The sequence below is a fragment of the Choloepus didactylus genome, chromosome 13 (assembly GCF_015220235.1).
Source record: "Choloepus didactylus isolate mChoDid1 chromosome 13, mChoDid1.pri, whole genome shotgun sequence".
NCBI classification, from domain to species: domain Eukaryota; kingdom Metazoa; phylum Chordata; class Mammalia; order Pilosa; family Megalonychidae; genus Choloepus; species Choloepus didactylus.
In genome coordinates, this window is record NC_051319.1 from 35221593 (window position 1) to 35245389 (window position 23797).

The following is a 23797-nucleotide window of genomic DNA, read 5'->3' on the forward strand; positions in this document are numbered from 1 at the left end:
GAGTTCAAGATACAAGTAGGTTGAGGGTGAAAAGACGGAAAAAATACACCATGCAAGTAGGAACCAAAAGAGAGCTGGAGTTAGCTATACTAATATTGGATAAAATAGACTTTAAGTCAAAAACAGTTATAAGAGACAAAGATGGTCATTATATATACTGATGAAGGGCACAGTTCAACAGGAAGATGTAACAATTATAAAATATATGCACCAAACAGAGCCCCAAAATATATGAAGCAATTACTGACAGATTTGAAGTAAGTAATTGACTGTTCTACATTAATGGTAGGAGACTTTAACACACCACTCTCAATAATGGATAGAACATCTCTTTCAAAGATCAGTAAGGAAGTACAGGATGTGAATGATATGCTAAACCAGCTAGACTTAAGAGACATATATAGATCATTCCACCCAATGAAAACAGAATACAGATTGTTCTCGAGTGCACAAGGATCATTCTCCAAGATAGATCATACATTGGGTCACAAAACAAGTCTCAATAAATTCAAAAATATTGAAATCATACAATATATATATTCTCTGACCACAACAAAATGAAGCTAGAAATCAATTCCAGAGGAACAAATGGGAAATTCAGAAACATGTAGAAATTAACATACTCTTAAACAGCCAATGGGTTAAAGAGGAAATCAGAAGCAAAATTAGGAAATATCTTGAGGTGAATGAAAATGAAAATACAACATAACAAAACCTCTGGGATGTAGTGGAGGAGTGCTGACAGGGAAGTTTATAGTTCTAAACGCTTACATTAAAAAAGAATGACTTCAGATCAGAGACCCAACCTCAAAACTGGAAGAACTAGAAGAAGAGCAAACTAAACGAAAAGTGAGCAGAAGAAAGAAAATAACAAAGATCAGAATGAAGATAATCAAAATAGGAAAAAAACAAACCAACAATAGAATCAGTAAAACCGTTAAAAGGAATGACATCCTGATACATGCGACAATGTGGATGAACTTTGAAGACATCATGTTGAAATAAGCCAGACACAAAGGGGCAAATATTGTATGATCTCACTTAATTGAAAAAATTAGAATAATCAAACTCATAGAGGCGGAATCTAGAGAATAGGTTACCAGGGGACTAGGTGGGGATAGGGAATAGGAAGTTAAGGCTTAAAATGTACAGGAATCATGGGAGTGTTTTGGTAATGGATGGGGGTGATGGTCAGACAATGGTGAGAAAGCAATTAACAGCACTTAAATATATATCTGAATATGATTAAAAGGAGAAATGTTAGATTATGGTAACAGAATAAAAATTTTTTAAAAATCCATGCAACTGCAGTACACAAACAGTAAGCCCTAAGTTAACTAGTGTTTATTGAGCACTTACCTTGTGTCAGGCCCTATTCTAAGTTCTGTACAAGTATTAGCTCATTTAATTCTCATAGTAAACCCTGTGAGGATAGAAACTATTGTTATTGCTGTTTTACAGCTAAGGAAACTGAGACTATTTAACCTCACAATCCTACAACTGGCAAGTGGAATCTTGACACTATCTACAGAACTTGTACATTTAATTTTTTTGTTTACTTAACAGAATAATGTGACAGAATCCCCACATTAAGACAATTATAGTTGAAGTCTATTTGACCATTTAAAAGTTGTTGACAGTTTTATAATCCTTTAATGGGAGACTAAAATTAATTTGAAGTTACAGTTTACCAGTGTATTTTGTCTATATGATGAATTATTTCCTATTTCTTGAGAGCTTCGTTTTGAGATATTTATTTTCTGGTAATTCTCATCTACATCCCATTTTCCCAGGTGAGTGTAGAGGGCTTTCCTCAGTTAATTGAAAAACATTAAATATTCTTTTTAAAACCCATAATTTGAATGTAATTGCTTGAATTCTTCTTTTGTTTCTTTTTTAATGCAGTTTACTGAGATATAGTCACATGCAATACAACCCATCCAAAGTATATGATCATTTGGCTCTCGGCATCATCACATAGTTGTGCATTCATCACCACAATGAATTTTAGAAGATTTTCATTACTCAAAAAAAAAAAAAAAAATTCAAAACATTCCATATCTTTTATCCCCCCCCTTATTATTGACCCCTAGCATTGGTGTAGTAATTCATTACCATTGATAAAAGAATATTACAATATTACAGTTAATTGTAGTCCATAGTTTGCAATAGGTGCATTTTTTCCGTTTACCACTATTATTAATTCCTTCTAATGGTAATGTACATTTGTTTTAGCTCATGAAAGAACTTTTTTATATTTGTACTGTTAAACACAGTCACAGGGTTCAATGTATTATACAGTCCCCTGTTTTAACCTTTAGCTTTCCTTCTGGTAACACACATGACTCTAAACTTCCCCTTTTAACCACCATCACAAAATTCTGTGCTGTTAATTACACTCACCATAATGTGCTACCATCACCTCTTTCCATTTCCAAACATTTAAATTTAACCTAGTTAAAAATTCTGCAAATATTAAGCATCCACTCTGCATTCTTGAACCTCATTCCATCTTCAGGTAACCAGTATTCTAGATTTTATGTCTATGAGTTTGCATATTATAATTAATTCATATTAGTGAGATCACACTATATTTGTCCTTTTTTGTCTGTCTTATTTCACTCAGCATAATGTCCTCAAGGTTCATTTATATTGTCGCATGCTTCAGGACTTCATTCCTTCTTACAGCTGAATAATATTCCATTGTCTGTATATACCACATTTTGTTTATCCATTCATCGGTTGATAGACAGTTGGATTGCTTCCACCTTTTGGCTAATATGAATAATGATGCTATGAACATTGGCGTGCAGATATCTGTTCGTGTCACTGCTTTCAGATCTTCTGGGTATATATACCTGGTAACAGAATTGCCGGATCATACAGCAATTCTATACTTAGGTTCCTGAGAAACTGCCAAACCATCCTCCATAGTGGCTGTACCATTTTACATTTCCACCAGCAGTGAATAAGTGTTCCTATTTCTCCACATCCTCTCCAATGCTTGTAGTTTTCTGTTGTACTTTTTTTTTTTAATTTTTATTAGAGAAGTTGTGGGTTTACAGAACAATCATGAAAAAATACAGGATTCCCATATATCTCCCCACCACCAACACTTAAGTGGTGTGGAAAATTTGTTACAATTGTTGATTACACCTATTCTGTAATTCTATTTTTTAACAGTAGTTACATTTGTTACAATTGATGAATGATTATATTAAAGTACTACTACTGTTGTCTATAGCTTACATAGGTATATTTTTTCTCCTTATTCCTGACCTGTTAGTATTTATTTTTCATGCATGTCTTTGTTTTAATACTCATCTACACATACACTGGATAAAGGGAGTACCAATCACAAGGTTTTTACAATTACTTGGTCATATGATAAAAGCGATGTAATTCTGCAGTCATTATCAAAGATCAAGTCTACTGGATTAAAGTTCAGCAATTTCAGATATTTTCTTCTGGCTAATATGATACACTAGAAACTACAACAAAATATCTCCAAATGAATCAGTAGTCATAATCATTTGTCAGATTCTGTTTTGTCATTTACACCTCCTCCCTCTCATTTGATCATTCTCTCAATCTTCAGGGTTGTCTGGGCAATGAGTATTTTAGGTTCTTCATGCTGCAAAGGGTTGTTGACATCATGGAGTAGAGGGATGGAACTGGTTGATGTTCTTGGAGAGACTGGTATTTCTGGGTTTCAGGGTTTATCTGGATAGGAGCTGTCTGGAGGCTTTAAGTTTCTGGGGAAAAAATGAACTTACTAAGTAATACATTTATAGAGTCTTAAATAGAGCCCAGAGTATTCTTTAGGTTTTTTTTTTTTTTCAGGGATACTGTTGGTTGGGGCTTGACATACTGTGGCAATTTGCAATATCTGGTTGAAGCTTGCATAAGAGTAACCTCCAGAATGACTCTCAACTCCATTATTTGAAATCTCTTAGCCACTGAAACCTTACTTGTTTCATATCTTTTCCCACTTTGGGTCAAGAGGCATTCTCAATCCCATGATGCCAAGGCCAGGCTCATTCCTAGGAGTCATGTCCCATGTTGCCAGGGAGACTTACACTCCTGGGAGTCATGTCCCACATAGTGGGGAGGGTAGTGAGTTTATTTGCAAAGTGGCTTAGAGAGGCAAAATCTGAGCAACAAAAGAGGTTCTCTGAGGGTGACTCTTAGGCATAATTATAAGTAGGCTTAGCTTAGCTGTTGCTGAAATAAGTTTCATGTGGGCAAGCCTCAAGATCGAGGGCTTGGCTTATTAAATTGGGAGTCCCTAGTGCTTGAGAGAATATCAGGAATTCCCCCAGGTGGTTAAGTTTAATAGTTCCACATTTTTTCCTCCAGTCACTCAAGGCAACTTTGCAAATACTTTATTTTCTGCTGAAAATGCTCAGGAATGTCTCTGGATATTACATTAACCTATATAAAGTAACGAGCTCTCATTCTAGGTTCCATGTACTTAGGTTACTTAAATACACTGATCAGAGAGGTTAAATTATATAGTGTGCTACAGAAAACTTAAACTTTGGACAAAATAAACATCTCTTCCTTTGGTCTCACACAGAAGCTGGAGTTTTAAAATACAGATATCATCATCCTTTACCCTGTATTCTGATTTACTTTACTCAACTAGATCCACTTCATTCATCTCTCTAATTGAAGTCTGATCTCTTTTTCAGCTTCATAGCAGTTGCTGTAGGAGTAATGCTGACTTTCAGAGTGGCAGAACGCTACTTCCAAGTCTCAGGTGTCACGTAGATCCCTAAAATGCCGGGGAACTACCAGGTTATACACAAAGAACACAGCATCTCAGAGTTTAAAAATAAGTTAAAACTTGGGAGTAAATGTGAGTTCTTTAAGAGCTTACATTCTAGGAACCTTTACAATGATCCTTATTGAACATTCTGTACTTCTTAATCATCAATTGCCCAATCTCTACCCACCTTCTATCCCCTGATAGCCTATGCTCTCAAATTCTCAGAGTTTGCTCATTATAGTTGGTTTATATTGGTGAGACCATACAATATTTGTCCTTTCGTTTCTGAGTTATTTCACTCAACATCATGTTCTCAGGGTTCATTCACCTAGTTTCATGCCTCACAACTTCATTCCTTTCTGCAACCGCATAATATTCTGTCATATGTATACACCGCAATTCGCCCTTCTGTTCATTAGTCAGCGTACCCTTAGTCTACCTCCATCTGTTGGCAATCGTGAATAATGCCTCCATAAACACCAGTGTGTGAATTTCTATTTGTGTCCCTGCTTTCAATTCTTCCAAGTATATGCCTAATAACCGGGTTGCAGGATCATATGGCAACCCTATACTTAGCCTCCTATGGAACCACTACACTGCTCTTCTGAGGGGCTGCACCATTCTGCTTTCCTGTTCACAGTGGATAGGTTTATCTCTCTTTCCACATCTTCTCCAGCACTTGTATCTTTCTGTTTATTTTTTGAATAGTTTTATTCACACACCATACAGTCAATCCTAAGGATACAGTCAGTGACTCCTGGTGTAAAAACAGTTATGCATTCGCCACCAAAATCTATTTGTGAACATTTCCATTTCTTCAACAAAGAAAGAGGAAGAGAAAGAAAGAAAGGAAAAAAAAAGAAACAGCCACAACAAAAATCCCATGTCCCTCCCTTATATCCCTCTCTTATTGACATTTAGCTGTGATAAATTGCCTTTGTTACTTTTAATGAGAGACTATTACAGTGTTACTGTTGACGGTTGACTCTAGTTTGGAGTTATTGCATTTTTTCCATATACCATACCATTTTTAACACCTTGCAATGGTGGCATCTCCCTCATGTAAAAAACTTTCTTATGTTTGTACATCATTGTCCACTCTAGGTTTCACTAGTTATACAATCCCAGTTTTTATCCTCTATCTTTCCTTCTGTGTCATACATGCACCCAGCCTTCCTCTTTCAACCATACTCACATTCAGCTTTGTTCAGTGTACTTACAGTATTATGCTGCCATCACACAGTATTGTGCTGTCCATTTCTGAATCTTTACAATCAGTTTTCCTTCTATACTCCTTCAACATCAAATGCCCAATCTCTGTCCTCTTTCTATCTCCTGATAACCTGGGTTCTCAACTTTAACTCTAAGAGTTTGCTCATTTTGGGACCACACAATATATGTCCTTTTGTTTGTGGATTATTTCTCTCAACATAATGTCCTCAAGTTTCATCCATGTTGTTGCATGTGTCATGACTTTATTCCATCCTATAACTGTGTAATATTCCATCATAAGTATGTATCACAATTTGTTTATCCTTGTCAGTTGATGGACATTTGGACTGTTTCCATCTCCTGGCAATTGTAAATAATGCTGTTATAAACATCAGTGTGCAAATGTCTGTTCGTGTCCCTGCTTTCAGTTCTTCTGAGTATACACCTAGTAATGGGGTAATGGGATTGCTGGATTATATGGCAATTCTATACTCAGCTTCCTGAGGAACTGCCACACTGCCTTCCAGAATGGCTGCACCATTCCACATTCTTATCAGCAGTGAGTTAAGTGTGCCTGTTTCTCCACTTTCTCTCCAGCACTTGTGGTTTTCTGTTTTTTAGATAATAGCCATTCTGGTAGGTGTAAGATGATACTGCATTGTGGTTTTGATTTCCCTAATAACTAGTGAAGTTGAGCATCTTTTCATATGCTTTTGAGCCATTTGTATTTTCTCTTTGGAAAAGTGTCTATTCTTTTGCCCATTTTAAAATTGGGTTGTTTGTCTTTTTGTTGTTGAGTTGTTAAATTTTGCTTTTTGATAATCACTGAATAAGACATTTGCAGTTGTCGCATCATGTGTTTAACTTATACACTTTGCCTAAAAAAGAAAGAGAAAGAATAACAATTTAATCAATGAGGGTTATCCCATCTGCCTTTCCCCATTGAGTATTTGCTCTGGAGTGAATGGAAGATGGAGAACATGAATCTGTTGATCCCTTGGTTGGTTTTAGTTACTGTGTACCACTCATAACATGATATTCTTCAGAATATCAGTGTGTTTCAGTCTACTGGGTATGATTATTTTTTGTACACCATGGTCCATATAAACAGGGCAACATCTGAAAACAGGTAAGCTGTCCCAAGGCTGGAAGAAAACTATCCCATACTGAGAGAGTGGCATCAGTCTCTAATATGTTTTTCCACGGTTATTTTATCAAAGGTGCAATTTTTGCCTTCTGTGTTAACTTTAAAATTTAACTCCATTGTATGATGTAACTCCTCTGCATTGAGTACACTGTGCAGAGGTGCTAGCTGCCAGGCACTGTGAAGGACAAAAATTGGTGCTGGAAGGACAAAAATTTACTCTTATCCTTTATATAATTCACATTCTTGATAGCTCATAGGTAAGGAAGGGCAACTGCAGGTAGTGAGAGAGGAAGGGAAGAATATCATAAATTAAATGAGCAAATGTTTATAAATTGCTATAAGTTGACTCAAAGAAGTTTAGTTTGGATGTTATGTTAGAGTTAAAAAAAATCAATAAGTATTTTGAACATCGTAGTATGGCAGAGACTTGCTAAACTCTGCAGGGGCTGCAAACTTGTAAGCAAGTTTCTGTCCTGAAAAATTTCCTGAAAAATCTCAGGTAAACTATGCAGTTCTCAAACATACTAGTCTCTGATGGTGTTGACCTGAATATCATGCCATTTTAACTGTATCTGTTCTTTCATGCTTCCCTTTAGGTTTCTATATATGCTATACCAGAAAAGATTGGTCAAGTTCAGCATGCCTTGGAAACAACTGTGAAGCTTCTTGAGTTTTACCAAAATTATTTTGAAATTCAATACCCACTTAAGAAACTGGGTAAGAATCAAACAGTGCCTCTGGTCTTCATTAGGATTATAACCTAGATTCATTGTGCAAATGTTTTTTAGAAAATATTTTGCCGAAGTTATTTTAAAAGTAATCAAGAAACACTGTTAATGTTTAAAAAAATTTTTGTAGTTGTCAAGTTTATTTAGATTCCATGACCATATCTGAACTTGGATCTTAAAACACTTAGGAGCTTTTGGGACTTTTGCAAAGGTACTGTATAAATGGGGATTTGTTTTGGGCTTAGTCTAGCTTTTGACTTATTCTAGCTTTCTAAGAAATTCCTGATACAAAAATAAAAATTGAGTAATAGGAGCTCAGGAAAGCAAGAGGATACTGTTTAATGTGGAACTCAGCCCTGCCCTTTGTCCTTCTTCCTCTGGGATGTTGATTCTGTGAAGGAATTAGGTATCTTTTCCTTTTCTAAGCTACGATGGAACAGTGAATTTAAAAGTAGTTTGATCAGGTCTTCCTCAGCTGATTGGTGGTTGAAGGACATGATGGATAGTATAAGGAAGGATCCGTTTGTTAGGAGTATAAAAAGAATTCAATGTCTACTGATTCACAGTGATAAACCTATGTGTAAAATATTTTAATTTAACAAGGGAGGGCCTTAGCTGAGGGAAAATTGATCACTTCTGTCCTGTTATGTCCAGATTTGGTGGCTATTCCTGATTTCGAAGCAGGAGCGATGGAAAATTGGGGTTTGCTCACCTTTCGAGAAGAGACACTTCTGTATGACAATAATACTTCTTCAGTGGCGGATAGAAAACTGGTTACCAAAATCATCGCTCATGAGCTGGCCCATCAGGTATTAGCAACCATGGCTATCATATCTCATTCCTGTGGTCTTCTTCAAGTCCTAGAGTTTTAAAATAGATTTATATGCTAATATTAATTCAGCTTTTAATTATAGTATTGCCTTTTTCATAATGAAAAAAATACCCTTTAATATAATTTTTTCCCCTAATAAAACACATCTGCTTCACCTCTGATAAATGCTAGCTGCTTAGTATAACTTGTAGGAAAGAATCCTTTTCCCTGAGTTGTACTCTTTTCTGATAACTCTTGAACTGTACAGCTCAGGACTTGAGTTATTTTTTCATTTCCTGTTAGAACTGGGTTCTCTAATATTGTAGGTAGAGGAAGTCTTGAGAAAAGGGTGAGGATACTCTTTGTATGACATGGAGGGAAAAAAAAACAAAATTACATGAGTACGTGAACCTTCCCTTCCCCCACCACCTTGCCCCCCCACCATCTTGTGCCCTCAGTGAGATGCTTATCAGTGTTGGGTGTGGTTTGGGGGTTGTCGTGGTGGTGGAAGGATATGAAGGAAGAATGTGATGCACTCTGGTCAGTTTACTCTTTAGCTCAAAGACAACCTGTATGACTCCACAGTACTCCTGAAGACTTCTTGACAAGCTGGCTTGTGAAGTACGTATTTATTTTTATACATAGGTCATATAAACAAGTTGTCTTTTGGAGCTCTCCCCTGGGTCTGTTACTTTGGGTCCCACCCCTCACCACTGGGGTGTAATTTCTCTGTTGCTTCTTAACAAACCATCTTTCTCTGAAATAGGTTTTAAGGCAATATCTTAGGAAAGTATGCTATTGTAGTTCTCAAAAGTATTTTGTCTCAGTATCTAGTAGTCCTGTCCCTTTGCTGCTAGTTTGAGACAAGCCCTAGGCCACACTGACTAAAACACATACCTTTTGGCCACCCTTTATTTTGAGGAATTTTTGAGATACAATTTTTTAGGAGGATCTTCTATCATTCTTCTTTACTTCTTACCTCCTCATAAAGAGGGCACATAAAGACCTTTCTGATTTCATTTGTGTACATGCATGCCAACTTTTAAAAGAATTTTGTTTAAATTCTGTTTGGAATCATGTAAATAGTGTCTTCAAACTGGGCACCTGTGGAGAAATATGAAGTATTAGCTCTCTGACGAGAGAAAGATTTCTCACATAGAAACTTATTTTTTTAGTTGTCACAGATGGTTGTAGATAAAATGGAAAAATAATCTTACATACCAACTTGATATTTGAAGGCAGAATCATCTTATTTATCTAGGAAATCTTACATTTAATGAGATGGCTAAAAAATCATTTTTGTTTACCTAGTATAATGCATGTGTGTTGTATTGCTAAATATACTAATAGTCTTTCTTGCTTGTTTTCACATTCAATTAAGGTAAATTGTTAACATTTTAAAATAAATTTATACAACTTTTGTAAGTCAGATTAATTTGAATATAGTTTGTTATAATGGTAATAACAGTGTACTTTTAAAATTGTAATGTGGTTATGGCTGATTAATCTGATAATTCAGTCAATTTTTTAGAAAATTCATAAGAATTTAAATGTTGTTGTGGTTAGTAGTTTGTTTCTTCCCACAGTGGTTTGGTAATCTGGTAACAATGCAGTGGTGGAATGATCTGTGGCTAAATGAAGGTTTTGCCACTTTCATGGAGTATTTCTCTTTGGAAAAAATATTTGAAGAGTTCTCCAGTGTAAGTACGATGTTCTTTAGCCCTTTTTTACTAATGCTGGGGGGGAATATAGTCAAATCATACTTGCCATGTATTTTCTATGCATTGAATTAACAAAAATATTTTTAGAAAGGTGTAATAAAATTGATCCTTGTTACTCATACCTGTACCTTTTGAAATTTAACAATGAAAATTATACTCTTCTTTATTGATATGTTTCATTAAAAGCTGAAATTATATTAAATTATTTTGCCTTTTTGCCATTAAGGTGACCATTTTTAAAAATTGCTTTGCTACATTTTATTTTTTACAGATGTGGCCCTTCTGCTTAAAGGGAATTTAGATAAGGTTGAAAAGCCTTGTTTCACAGAACAAAACTTTTTATTATAGGTATATGGAAAGAAAAAATTAAGACATTTTGAAGCAATGCTGTCTGTTATCACCGTGTGCATTCTTATAAAAGTGATACATAGGCTGATACAGATGAATAATTTGCCCTTTTTATGTATGAACCATATTTTCTATCATTTTCCAAAGACTTGGAACACAGTCTGTTATAAGGAAGCATAATAATGCTGTTCATTATGTTATTTGACTCTCTGGAGATATTTCCTATTCTTAGAGATATTTGACACACTAGGCCACTGTATGACAGATATTGCCAAAATAATTCAAACAATAGCTGGAAAAATGTAAAAATCCCTTTCAACCCTAAAATTCTGTGACTTTTTATTAAACTTCCTAGAGTTATGAACCATGGTTGCTTCAAAACAGAAGTATTAGCAACTTCACCCTGAAATTTTTGTATAGGGCTTGTTCAAAAAAAGGAAACTTAATTTTTAGCTAAAATACTAAGTAAGTTATTCTGAATTTCTTACATGCTATTTAAGCAATGAGATACAGAGTTTCACCACTTGGTGGTGCCCAGAATTTTTTAAAACTTCTAATGTATACTTCTAGGGGAATTTATCTGCTGAGCTCTCAAAAAATTCTTTCTGTTTAAGAGTTTTATTTTATTTAAAATAAGCTTTAGTTTTAAAAATGTATATATTATCTTAGTAGAAAAGCTGGATTATATCTGAGCTATCAGCTTGAGAATAAATTTTTGTTTTTGTTTTTGTTTTTTTAATTTTAAGGTTTATTTTTAAAATATATGCTTATCTTTTTAGAGTATTTATCTAGAATATCCAGATTTGGAATTTGGTTGCTTCAGTAATAGGTTCTTAATTTATCTTTACGCTGTTGTTTAGGGAATGCTGTTTTTCATGTGGCCAAGTTAAAATTTTATTTTTAAATATAAGGAATATCCTATATTTCCAAAAGCTTATATTCTGAAGTTTAATGAAATTGGTTATTTTTTTCATAATGACCTTACAGAGCAATTAGTCTCATCCGTATAAATAGTTACTATAATTATCTTTGCCTTTGATACTGTTCATGATATCCTAATTTGTTTCATTTTTTGCTAGTATGAAGATTTCTTGGATGCTCGATTTAAAACCATGAAGAAAGATTCTTTGAATTCATCTCATCCGATATCATCATCTGTTCAATCTTCAGAGCAGATTGAAGAAATGTTTGATTCTCTTTCCTATTTTAAGGTATTGTTATGCATAAAAAAGTACTTGGAATATTTCTCAAATTTCATATATGAGCAAACTACATGACAGATTATTTTGAATATTAAATGAATAATATTTTCACGTGTACCATTAGTTCTAATTAAATCTAATTTAAGATGTTTCCTTCTGTTTAAATCTTGGTTTTAACTTTTTGTGAGTTTTTCTTTCTTTCTCTGTCTCTCTTTTGAGTTCTGTGAGTAGCATACCAATCAGTTAACTAGATATTACAGCAATATATTTTTTAAAGTTGGTTTATTCTCCAAATCTATAGGTAGAATATGTCTAGGGAAGGCTAAGTAAGCTTTGGCTATGTAACTGAGAATCAATATATGTTCCAAAGTCAGGTTTGTCAAAATAAGTAAGCAAAAGAGATTTTAGGAATTGAAGATTAGATTGCAGGATCGGCAACACAGACTCTTAAGTTTGGGGGTAAAGCAAAACAAAACTAGAAACCCAGAGTGTTATCAGAGGTCAGAAAACAGAATAGGGATATTGATGTCATTCACATTTGTGTGGCTGGGGGTGGTGTAGGGAGTACATCTTATTATCTATTTGCCTCCTTATTCTGGTTATCATATTAATTGGTTAATAAATTGTGTTCCTGTGTTGGACACAGAAGAAATACACAAAAAGTATGGGATATACTTGGTGTCATCAAGAAACTCATAATTTAGGTGACTGGTACTTAGGGAGCAATAAGAGAGATAATGTGTGCTAAGTGAGGGGTGCACAATATTTCTGCCTGGAATAATGAAGAGAAATGTTTTGGAGAAAAATATGATTTGAAATGAGTTTTAAAGATTAATAATCTAGGTAAAGAGGAACGGAAAGAGCAGAGTGGGGCAGAAATGAGACAATGAGGTCTGCAAAGAAAAGGTCAGGAGCACTAATGGGTAAGGGATGTTTGGTTAGGGAATAGACGTTTGACTGCAGTGGAAGCTGTGTTTGGAGCAGGGGAGAAGATGGGAAAGGTAGGTTGGAGCCCAGTAGTAGGAGATCCTGTATGCCGTAAGGAATCTGGACATTTTTTTCTGTAAGTGTTTTAGTTTCCTAGGCTGGCCAAGCAAATACCGTGAATGGGTCAGGTAAAACAATGGGAATTTATTTGCTCACAGTATGAAGCTGGCAAAGAATCTAAATCAAGGCATCATCAAAGTGCTTTTTCCTAAGGACTGTGGCATTCTGGGGCTGGCTGCAAGTGATTCTTGGGCCTTTGTTTGTCACATGGGAAAGTACATGGTAATGTGTTCTTGTCTTTCCCTTCTCTTCTGGGTTCAGGTTCCACTGCTGTTTTGCTTCTTGCTTCCTGTGTCTTTCTCTCACTCAGTCTGAGTTTCACTCTGCTTGTAAAGGACTCCAGTAATAGAAGTGGGCCACACCTTAACTGAAGTAACCTCATCAAAAGGTCCTGCTTACAATGGGTTCACACCCATAGGAATGGATTAAATTTTAAGAACATGTTTTTCTAGAGCATATACAGCTTCAAACTACCACAGTAAACAGTGGAGCACTTTAGACTTTTAAACAGAAGAATGAGTTGATCAAAATTACTGTTTAAAAATTAAGTTGGTTTCAGTTTGTAAGTAGGGAGAGACCTGATGTCAAGAAATTGCTGCTGAAGAAGTCCAGGCATAAAGTAGCAAAATCAGGAGTGGTAGTGAGAAGGGAAAGAAGGTGATAGGTTTAATACTAGAAGGGAAGTATTTAAAGGATTTAGTGACAGGATAAGGGAGGTAAAGGAGGACTCAGAAATGTCCTTCATGTTTCAAGCCTGAATTGTAATGCTGCCAACGAAAAAGGAATTCAGGAGTTCATTTAGCTGAATTCAGGAGTTCATTTAATATATTTAGCTATAGTAACTATATTCCAATTAGAGCTACTGCTGTGAGTTTTAAAATACACCACTCTGGACCTGTAAATAAAAATTTTAAATCTTTTGGTTTTGAAACTAAGAAGTTTTTATAGGGAACTTAGTTATTTTTATTTGTTATTATAAAGCTCTGTCTTCAGCCTCTGTTCTCTAAAACCAGAACTTAGTGTCTTCTGATCATGTGCTCTCCACAGCACACTTAACTTATTACAGAATTGGAAATTTAGGAGATACCCCACATAATTGATGAGAAAAGTTCACTGGATAATTTACCAATATTAAGTGCAAGAAGTAGTAAAAGGCAAGAGGGAAATGTATTTGACAGACATGTTCTGTTTGATCTTCATAATCATGAAACTAATTTTAATGTAAGTTGTCATGTGAGAATTCATTCATTTAGCAAATCTTACAGCACCAACTATGTGCCAGGCATTGATCTGGGTATTGAGAACAAGATGGCCTATTTCTCTTATACTGTAGAGCTTCCATTTCAGGGATCGGAGACAGAGACAGACATTAAACAAATAGTATTGTGTCAGGTGATAAGTGCTAGTAAAGCATGATAAGGAAAATGAAAGTGACAAAGAAAAGGCTGTTTTATTGGTTGGGTAAGACCACTGATAAAGTGCCATCTGAACAGCCACCTGAAGGTTACGAGGGAAAATGAGGCATGTGGATTTCTGAGGGCAGAATGTTCCAGGCAAAGGAAATAACCACTTGTAAAGGGCTTGTGTGCAGAAAAAAGTTAATATAGCAGGCCTGCTGGCAAAGTTGGCCCTTGGCTGGCTTCTTGGATTTGGGGAGTGTTCCCACCATTCCCTGATAAAAACGGCTCTCTGTGTCTGCACTGTTTGTACAAACCATGTAGTTTATGCTGAATACCTGCTTTCTTTCTGAAAATCTGGAATTTTGTTATGTGGTAGACAGAGACTACTTATGTGGCTAGCCCACAATAAAATCCTTAGGTGAACTTCCTTGGTAGACAACATTTCAGACATGTCATAGCTCGTTGCTGGGAGGATTAAGTGCATCTTCTGTGACTCCACTGGGAAAGGACACCTGGAAACTTGTGGCTGGTTTCCTTTGGCCTTTGAAGACTCCATGTACCCATGCTCTTTGCTGATTTGGCTTTGTATCCTTTTACCATAGTAAATCATAGCAGTGACTATGACTATACACTATGCCCAATGAGTCCTCCTAGTGAATCATCAAACTTGGGGCTGGTCTTGGGGACCCCCAATACAGATTGAGATAAGAGATTGCTTGTTATTTCAGTTCTTAGGCCGCTTAAAGCAGATACCATGGAATGGGTTGACTTAAACAGTGGGAATTTATTAGCTTACATTTTGAGCCCAAGAAAATGTCCAAATCAGGGTGATGCTTTCTTCTCAAAGACCATCTATCAGTGATCTTCGGCTCCTCTGCCACATAGCAAGGCACATGGCAGTGTCTGCTGGTCTCTACCTTCTCTTCTTCTTTGATTTCAGCTGCTTGCTTGTCTGTTGTTCTCTCTATTTATTCTGTTTATAAAGGACTCCAGTAATAGGATAAAATCCTATCGTGAACAAGGTAGGTCGCACCTTAACTAAAGTAGCCTCATCAAAAGATCTTTCTTACAATGGGTTTACACCCACAGGAATGGATTATATTTAAGAACATGTTTTTTGGGGTGCATACAGCTTCAAACTACCACATATTTCATCTCTTCAAACACCAGCAAAGAGCCAATGTGGAGTGGAGTAAGCAGTGGGGACAGTAGTAGTATGAAGTAGTAGATGAAGTTGGAGAGTTTATAGGGGACCAGATCATTGTAAGATCTTATAGGCCATGATAAGAACCTTGATTTTATTCTAAGCCATTCGATCAGGGAAATGTCATGGTAAGAGTTGTTTTTATACAGATTGCTCTAGCCTTTGACAGCACATGGAGTCAGGATGACTAGTTAGTAGGCTGTTGCACTAGACCAATGGAGAGATTATGGTGGCCTGGGCTAGGGTGCTAGTAGTGAACGTGCTAAGCTATGGTTGGATTTGAATGTATTTTAAAGATTGATTGAACAAAAGTTTGCTAATGGATTAGATGTAGATGGGCAAGAGGAGTCAAGGATGACTTCAGAATTGTCGCCTGAACTTGAAAAATGGAGTTGTCATTTGCTTAAATGGAAAAGATTGCTGGGGGACAAGATTTGGGGCAGGAAGAAAAGCAAAACTTCAATTTTTGAGTAAGTTTGAGATGCACGTTAGATATCCAAGTGGAGATACCAAACAGGCAGTCTGGAATTTGAGCCTGGAATTCAGGGGAGTAGTCTGGTTAGATACATAAATTTGAGTCATTTAAACCTTTAGAGTTGATGAGGTCAACTAGAAAGTTAATGTAAATAGAGATATGAAAATGTCTGAGGATCAAATGCTAGGGAATACCAAAAGTTAGTTATTGGGAAGATGAGGAAGATCCAGCAAAACAGACTGAGAGGGATGCCCAGTGATACCAAGAATCAAAAGTGGTGTCCTGAGGCCAAATGAAGAAAGACTTTCATGGAGGAGGAGGTAATCAGTCATTTGAAATGCTACTAATAGGTTGGTCAGGGGAGCTTGGAAATTGATACTGGTTTGGTACCATGAAGGTCATCAGTGACCTTGATAGGAGCATTTCCAATAAGAGTGATGGTTAGAAGTAGACTCCAAAGAAATGGAAGAAGAGCAAATGGAGATAGCAAATGCAGACAATTCTTTTGAGGAGTTTTACTATAAAAGGGGAACAAGAAATAGAGTGGTAACTGTAGAAGGCATGGATTTAAGGGATGGTGCATCTTTTATTTGTTTAAAATGAGGAATTTTACATCATTTTTGTTTGTTGATGGGAATGTTACAGTAGACAGGGAAAGTTGGTGATGCAGGGGAAAATAGGGACTGTTTGGAACAATTTATAAAACAGTTTGTAGAAAAAGTACCTATGAAGTGTGATCTAAAAATGAGAATAATAGGTATTAAATTCAGTTATATGTATCTGATAATCTTGATGACTTAACATTGTGGCATTTTTATCAGAATTGAAATTCACTAAAAAATTACTTGAGTGCTTAATGTGTCTAATTTTGGGAGTTGAGCTTTTCAATTTTTTCCTCAGCTAGCATACAGTCTAGAAGAGGAAAGTACATCTATATAACAGATGCAAGAAGTGATATAAAGTGCTGCTGAAGATAGAGAAATATGATTTCTATTTTCCATCAGGGAAGTCTTCAGAGAGGAAACAGTTGTTTCAGGATTGGCAGTGATGATGTGTACGAGTGAATATAAAGTGTAGACTTAATAGTTCCATACCTGATTCTGCAATATCAATGTATGTTTGCTGCCCTATACATTCATTATTAAGAAACATATTTGAAGTGACTCTGCAGGAAGAAGAGAAACCCTGGTTACTTCAGCAACATAATGTACTAACATTGAAATGAATATACTACCTAGCAAACAGACTTTTTTGCTAATTTTATTGTGTTTCTAGCACTATACTGATGAATTCAATTAGTACTTTTAAGCATTGAGAATGTCAGTGGGGATGCCACAGAAAATTTGGTATATGTTTTCCTATTTAAAATATTTTTATAAACACTTAGCTTTCAAAGGCATAGATAAGTAACATTGGAACAGTGAGTATGCTGAAAGGCCACACAAAATAGCTCATGATAGAATTAGTGCTTGTGGGGATCTACATCATTAATTCTTTTTCAAATCCCTTAAAATAATTTTAAGGCAATGTAAGCACACGGTCCACATCTGGTTATATGAGGCTAAATAATAGTGTGTTGTAACAAGGTTCTACATATGAAAGTTTCAACTTAAAATGATTAAATTTTGAATTTTAGATTCTTGGTTCTGTTACCTATGGTGTTATATTCATCCCTTTTCTTGCCTTTTTTTTGTTTTTGAAATAGGGAGCTTCCCTCTTGTTGATGCTGAAAACTTATCTTAGTGAAGATGTGTTTCAACATGCTATTGTTCTTTACCTGCATAATCATAGTTATGCATCCATTCAAAGTGATGATTTGTGGGATAGTTTTAATGAGGTAAGCAACCTGGATATTTTACCTAGTTCTTAAAGTAAGAAGAGAGAAGTTATTTTATTTATATTTTTATCAAATATGTACATATCTGTGGTACCAAGGATAATTATTTAATAGAGTGGGAGATGGAGCTTAGTATTTAATATATCTGAAAAGAGCACTGAATTGAGACTTTTGGAAACATCCTCTGGGCCGGAGTTATTGCGGCCAAGGATATACTGGCATATGCAGGTGCCTGGTAAATTTGCCTTCCCACCACCCCTGGCTCCTGCTCCATTCTTCAGGCTGTCTCTTTGTCTGTTCCTCTCCAGCCAGTGCTCCTAAGTTGTTTCCCCTTTAGACTTTCTCCTTTTGTTCCCTAGTTTATCTGACAACATAATCCAAGGATTTGTGTCAATAGGAAACCTGAGGAACTTCATTTATAATTTTCTGACAGAATACAGAATAACTTAAACTTACTATTGGGCATTGACATTTGTTTCCTCATAGAACCTTTAAAATAAAATCAATATTCTTCATGTATCTGTCTGGAGGAAAGATTTCAGACAACCTCACAGGGTCACCTTTAACCCTGAGGCTTGATAAAGTATAGGCATTCTGTCCTCCTTCACGTCTCCCCCCTTCCATCCTGGCTCTTCTGGTTTCTGCCTTTAGCACCTGTTCTAGTTTACTGAAGCTGCCAGAAGGCAATATGCCAGAAATTGACTGACTTTTACAATGGGGGTTTATTAGCTCACAGACTTACAGTTGTAAGGCCATGAAAATCGCCCAATTAAGGCAGCAACAGGACGATACCTTCTCTGAAGAAAGGCCGATGGCATCTGGGGTCCGGGGTTCCTCTGTCACTTAGGAAGGCACATGGCTAGAGTCTGCTGGTCCTCTCCTGGGTTTAGCTTCTGGTTTCCGTGGCTTTCTCCAAAATGTCTCTGAGCTTCTGTCTTAGCTTCTGTCAGGGGCAAACTCTGGATTATATATCTTAGCTTCTCTGAGTTCTCTCCAAAATGCCTCTGCCTTTTATCCGCATAGAGGACTCCAGCAAGGGGAATAGGACCAACCTGGAATGGGTGGGGCCACATCTCTATGGAAATACCTAATAAGAAGGTTCCACCCACAGTGGGTCTGCCCCCACAAGAATGGATTAAAAGAACATAGTCTTTTCTGCGATACATAACAGATCCAAACCAGCACAGCACCCATCTCCTTTCTCCTGAACACAGAACAGCTGTTGACTTGGCTGGGATAACCATGGCTTTGCTGCCTGTTTACCCTGGAATAATAAAAAATAAAGCTGACTTGAACTTTAAAAAGCTTTTGCTTTTCCTAGATTGCCATAGTGCTTTAATGAGGAAGGCTGAAAATGTGACTGTTCCTGGTTACCTGTTGCTGCATAACAGTCTGCTCCAAAACTTAGTGGCTGAAAGCAACACTTATTTACTTAGCTCATGGGTTTGCAACTTTGAAAGGGCTCCATGGGGAAGGCTCATCTCTGCTCCATGAGGGATAAGCTGAGAAAACTTGACTAGGGGCTGGAGGATGAACTGCCAAGCTAGCTTATTCACATGGCTAGCAAGGTGCCACTGGCTGTCCACTTGGGCTTCTCCTGGGGCTGCTTGTGTTTCCTCACAGCATGGTGACTGGGTCCCAAGAGTGAACATCCCAAGAAACATGAAGTCAAAACTTCCAGTTTTTTGAGACGTGAGTCCAGAAACTGGCATAGTAGCATTTGCGCTATATTCCATTGGTCATGCTTTCACAAAGCCAAGATACAAGGAGAGGGAACAAAGACCTCTACCCCTCAGAGGGAGGAGTGTCAAAGAATTTTGAGACCATATTTTAGAACTGCTAAAATGATGAAGGAACTGAATGTCCAAGAAATTTAGTGACTTACCGAGATAACTTGAGTAGACACACCTTTTGGGGTACTGACTTAACTCTGTACCACCTTCTCTGAAATGTGCTACTTACCTCTGAGGTGGCCTCTGAAACCGTGTGCATACTATGAAACTTGGAACCATGGCATTTCCATGTTCTATGTGAATGGTGCTCCCTGGAGCTTTGCAATGCTGCAGAATTCCTCCTGGAAATTTGGAATTGGGATGCAGACAGACTGGGACTGTAATTGGCAGGTGGTTATAGTCCTTAAGTACTGTCTTGGAATCAGAGGACTTAGGGTTCAGTGCAGGGGATACGCTGGCATCATTGGCCTTGGGGAAAGATGTTTATCTTCTCTGGCCCTCAACCTCCTGTAAATGAAGAGGATGAATGTACTTTTGATGGCTGTCTCCAGGTATTTTGACATCTGTTTTGGCGTTGCCATAGGACTAAGAATAAACTGGCAGATGGCTTACTGTCTTAGTTTCCTAGATCTGCCATAACAAAGTACTACAACCTGGATAGCTTAAAACAACAGAAATTTATTGTTGCATGGTTCTGGAAGCTAGAAATCCAGAACCAAGGTGTTGGCAGGGCCATACTGCCCTTATATCCATAGGAAATAATCTGTTCTAAGCATCTCTTCCTGGTTTCTGGTGGTGGCTTGCCAGCAATCCATGGCATTCTCTGCCTCAGTTGTCACCTGGTGTTCTCCCCTCTGTCTTTCTGTGTCCAGATTTCCTCTTATAAGGACATTGAGCCATATTGAATTAAGGACTCACTCTACTGCAGTACAGCTTCATTTTAACTTGCCTAATTCCATTTTTAGCAATCCTTTTTCCAAATAAGATCCCATTCTGAGGTCTTGGGAAGTAGGACTTGGGAATGGGGGACACAATTCAACCCATGATAGTGTTTCTCTCACTCCCTTTAGTTATCACTTAGCTCTGTTCCAGGTTACTTTACTTTTAGCAAAGTGCCTGTAATGTTTACCTAGATTAGAAATGTAGATTCAACTCAGAGCATTCATGCCTTCGCTTTATATTAATACTAAATGTAATCTTCATAGAATATGCTAGGAAAAGAGGGAAGGATAGAAACTAAATTAAAGTTTTGAAATTAATTTTTATCTTTATGCACAATTTATTCTTTCTTTATAGGTCACAAACAAAACACTAGATGTAAAGAAAATGATGAAAACCTGGACCCTGCAGAAAGGATTTCCTTTAGTGACTGTTCAAAGAAAAGGAAAGGAACTTTTTGTACAACAAGAGAGATTCTTATTAAATATAAAACCTGAAATTCAGCCTTCAGATATAAGGTACATGCCGTCTTTCTCTCCGCATGGTCTCTTTTAAACCCTCTGGTTGAAGGTAATTTTACTATTTTGTGATCATAGGTTCTTATGAAGCATAGTAGGTTTATTCCTTTATGATAATAGCTTAAAAATTTCACCCCTTCTCAAAAAAAAAAAGACCCTAGAAATCATTTGTCACTGGCAAAGCACTGGAATGAGTAATACTCTTTCTTACAATATTTTCTTTTTACAGCTATCTGTGGCACATTCCATTGTCCTATATCACTTACGGAAAAAATTATTCAAAATATCCATTGGTATCATTACTGGACAAGAAATCAGGTATTGACTGTAATTAACACTTTACTAATAAGAGATTGGAAACAGTGAATTAAAAATAAAAAAGTCTGACCAAGGGACCAAAAAGGAAACCACACTTTCCAGCGTGCACACTTTCTAAGGTGGTGCACATATGCAAGATGTGACCAAAGTGTGATTAATTCTATCATACACAAAATTAGTCTTTCTTTAGTCATGTGAAATAAAATACGAAGTGTTGCAGGCAATGTGCTGGCAGCCCTGGTAGAAAATAATAAATGTTGAATTCTTATATCCTAATATATATTTTGTGTACAAAGTGAGAAATAGAAGTAGAGCAATTTCTTAAAATATTCTCTGCTGACTACCTTCTAGGAGTAGGCTGGGGCAACTGCATTTTAAAAAGCACCCTATGATGGTAGTTCATTATCATGTGTGTAAGTAACAGAGCTGAATCATGTGTTTGATTGTGGTTGAAAGGGGAAGTTTAGAGTCATGTACATCACTGGAGGGAAAGCTAGAAGATCAAACAAGGGACTGTATAACATAGTGAAACCTGTTGTGGATGATGGCAGTTAACAGTACAAATGCGAGAATGTTCTTCCATGAATTAGGACAAATGTATGTCACAACTACAAGGTGTTGGTAATAGGTGGTATATGGAAAACAATGCACCTAATGCAAACTATAAACTATAGTTAACAGTAATATCTTAATGTTCTTCCATCAGTTGTAGCAAAGGTACCATGCCAAGGCTAAGGGTCAATAATAGAGGGGCATAGGGACATGGGGTTTTTCCTTTTGGAGCTATAAAAGTGTTCTAAAATTGATTGTGGTGATGAAAGCACAGCTCTGTGATTATACTGAGAGCCATTGATTGTAAACTTTGGATGGAATGTATGGTATATGAATGAAACTTTCAAAAAAATTTTAATTAAAAAAACATGCTAGGTGCTTCTTATGCATAATAAAAGTTCAGATTCATGAACTAGATTTATGTAGTAAATAATAATTATAAAATATCCTGCAGACATAATATATGTTCTTTGGTAATAAGAAAATGGGACAAGAAATGATGCTAACAAAAAGGAAGAGGAGAAATAAAATGTAAAGATGGAATCACTTGACCCACAGGGAGTCTATAAAAAGCAATTGAAATGTAGATTTTGACCACTTGTTAAATACCACCATGAATACCACACCATACATCCTCTTAATTTACATCCTGAAAGAATGGAAGGCTCTTGGGTTCTGTAGAGACCATTAATGGTGCTTTAGAGATATATAGAAAAGGGAAAATTTTCTTGTTTGAATTTGGATCTGGTATTCAAGCCTATATTTTTGAGAAGGGAGTGTAGCTTAGTGTTTAAGGGGATAGACTTTTGGCGACAGACTGACTGGTTCGATTCTTGGCTCCTCCATTTATCAGTTGAATGTTTTCTGAGCCTCATTCCCTCAGCTAAGGAATGGAGGTTGTAACTGTACTTTCTTTATAGTATGTTGTGAGGATTAAATGAGTTAATTTATATAAAATTCCTGGCATGTAAGTGTTAAGTGCTGTATAAGTGCTAGCTATCATGATTAATGTTGTTTTTGAAAGAAAATCTTTAACCATATTATATCCACTGTTTGGGTTTGCTAATGATGCCATTATGTGAAATACCAGAAATGGAATGGCTTTTATAAAGGGGATTTATGAAGTTACAAATTTACAGTTCTACAGCCATAAAAGTGTCCATACCAAGGCATAAATATGAGTATACCTTCACTGGAGAAAGGCCATTGGCATCTGGAAAAACCTCTGTTAGCTCTGAAGGCATGCAGCTGGCATCTGCTTGCTACCAGGTTGCATTTCAAAATGGCATTCTCCAAAATGTCTCTGGGCTTAGCTTCTATGGGCTAGTATCTCCAAAGTTAGTAAAAGTCTGCTTTCAACAGCCATCTCCAAAATGACTCTCTAAGCTGCAACAGTGAGCTCGTTTTGTCTGAGCCCTTATGTGGGACTCCAATGATTAAATCAAGACCCACACTGAATGGGCGGGGCCACACCTCCATGGAAATAATCTAATCAGAGGTCTCACCCACAGTTGGGGGGGGGTCACATCTCCATGGAAACAACCTAATCCAAAGATTCTAACCTAATCAACACTAATGCATCTACCTCCACAAGATTTCATTAAAGAACATGGCATTTTGGGGGACATAATGCATCCAAACCGGCACACCCACATTACATAAAATTTGGAAATCAGAGAAGAAATAAATCTTATCATACTGTTTGTTAACAAACGACTCCCATGATTATTTCTTTCCAATCTTTTTTTTTTTTTTTTTTTTTTTTTACCCTTAACCTTTCCCTTACTGTTAGACACTTGATTCCCCATTTGTCTTTATACAAAATGCCTCAATA

At 36.5% G+C, this 23797-nt stretch overlaps 1 protein-coding gene across 4 annotated transcripts in view; it reads left to right on the forward strand.

Annotated features, from left to right (window-relative positions):
- LOC119507560 (leucyl and cystinyl aminopeptidase) overlaps positions 1 to 23797 on the forward strand; it is a 130677-nt gene that overhangs the window by 66608 nt on the left and 40272 nt on the right. For all 4 annotated transcript variants that reach the window (XM_037800706.1, XM_037800708.1, XM_037800704.1 and 1 more), the window contains 7 exons: positions 7727 to 7847; positions 8513 to 8667; positions 10256 to 10369; positions 11818 to 11949; positions 17772 to 17903; positions 20933 to 21093; positions 21323 to 21411. In XM_037800706.1, coding sequence (XP_037656634.1) covers positions 7727 to 7847; positions 8513 to 8667; positions 10256 to 10369; positions 11818 to 11949; positions 17772 to 17903; positions 20933 to 21093; positions 21323 to 21411 — 904 coding nt within the window. The remainder of the gene's footprint in view (positions 1 to 7726; positions 7848 to 8512; positions 8668 to 10255; positions 10370 to 11817; positions 11950 to 17771; positions 17904 to 20932; positions 21094 to 21322; positions 21412 to 23797) is intronic.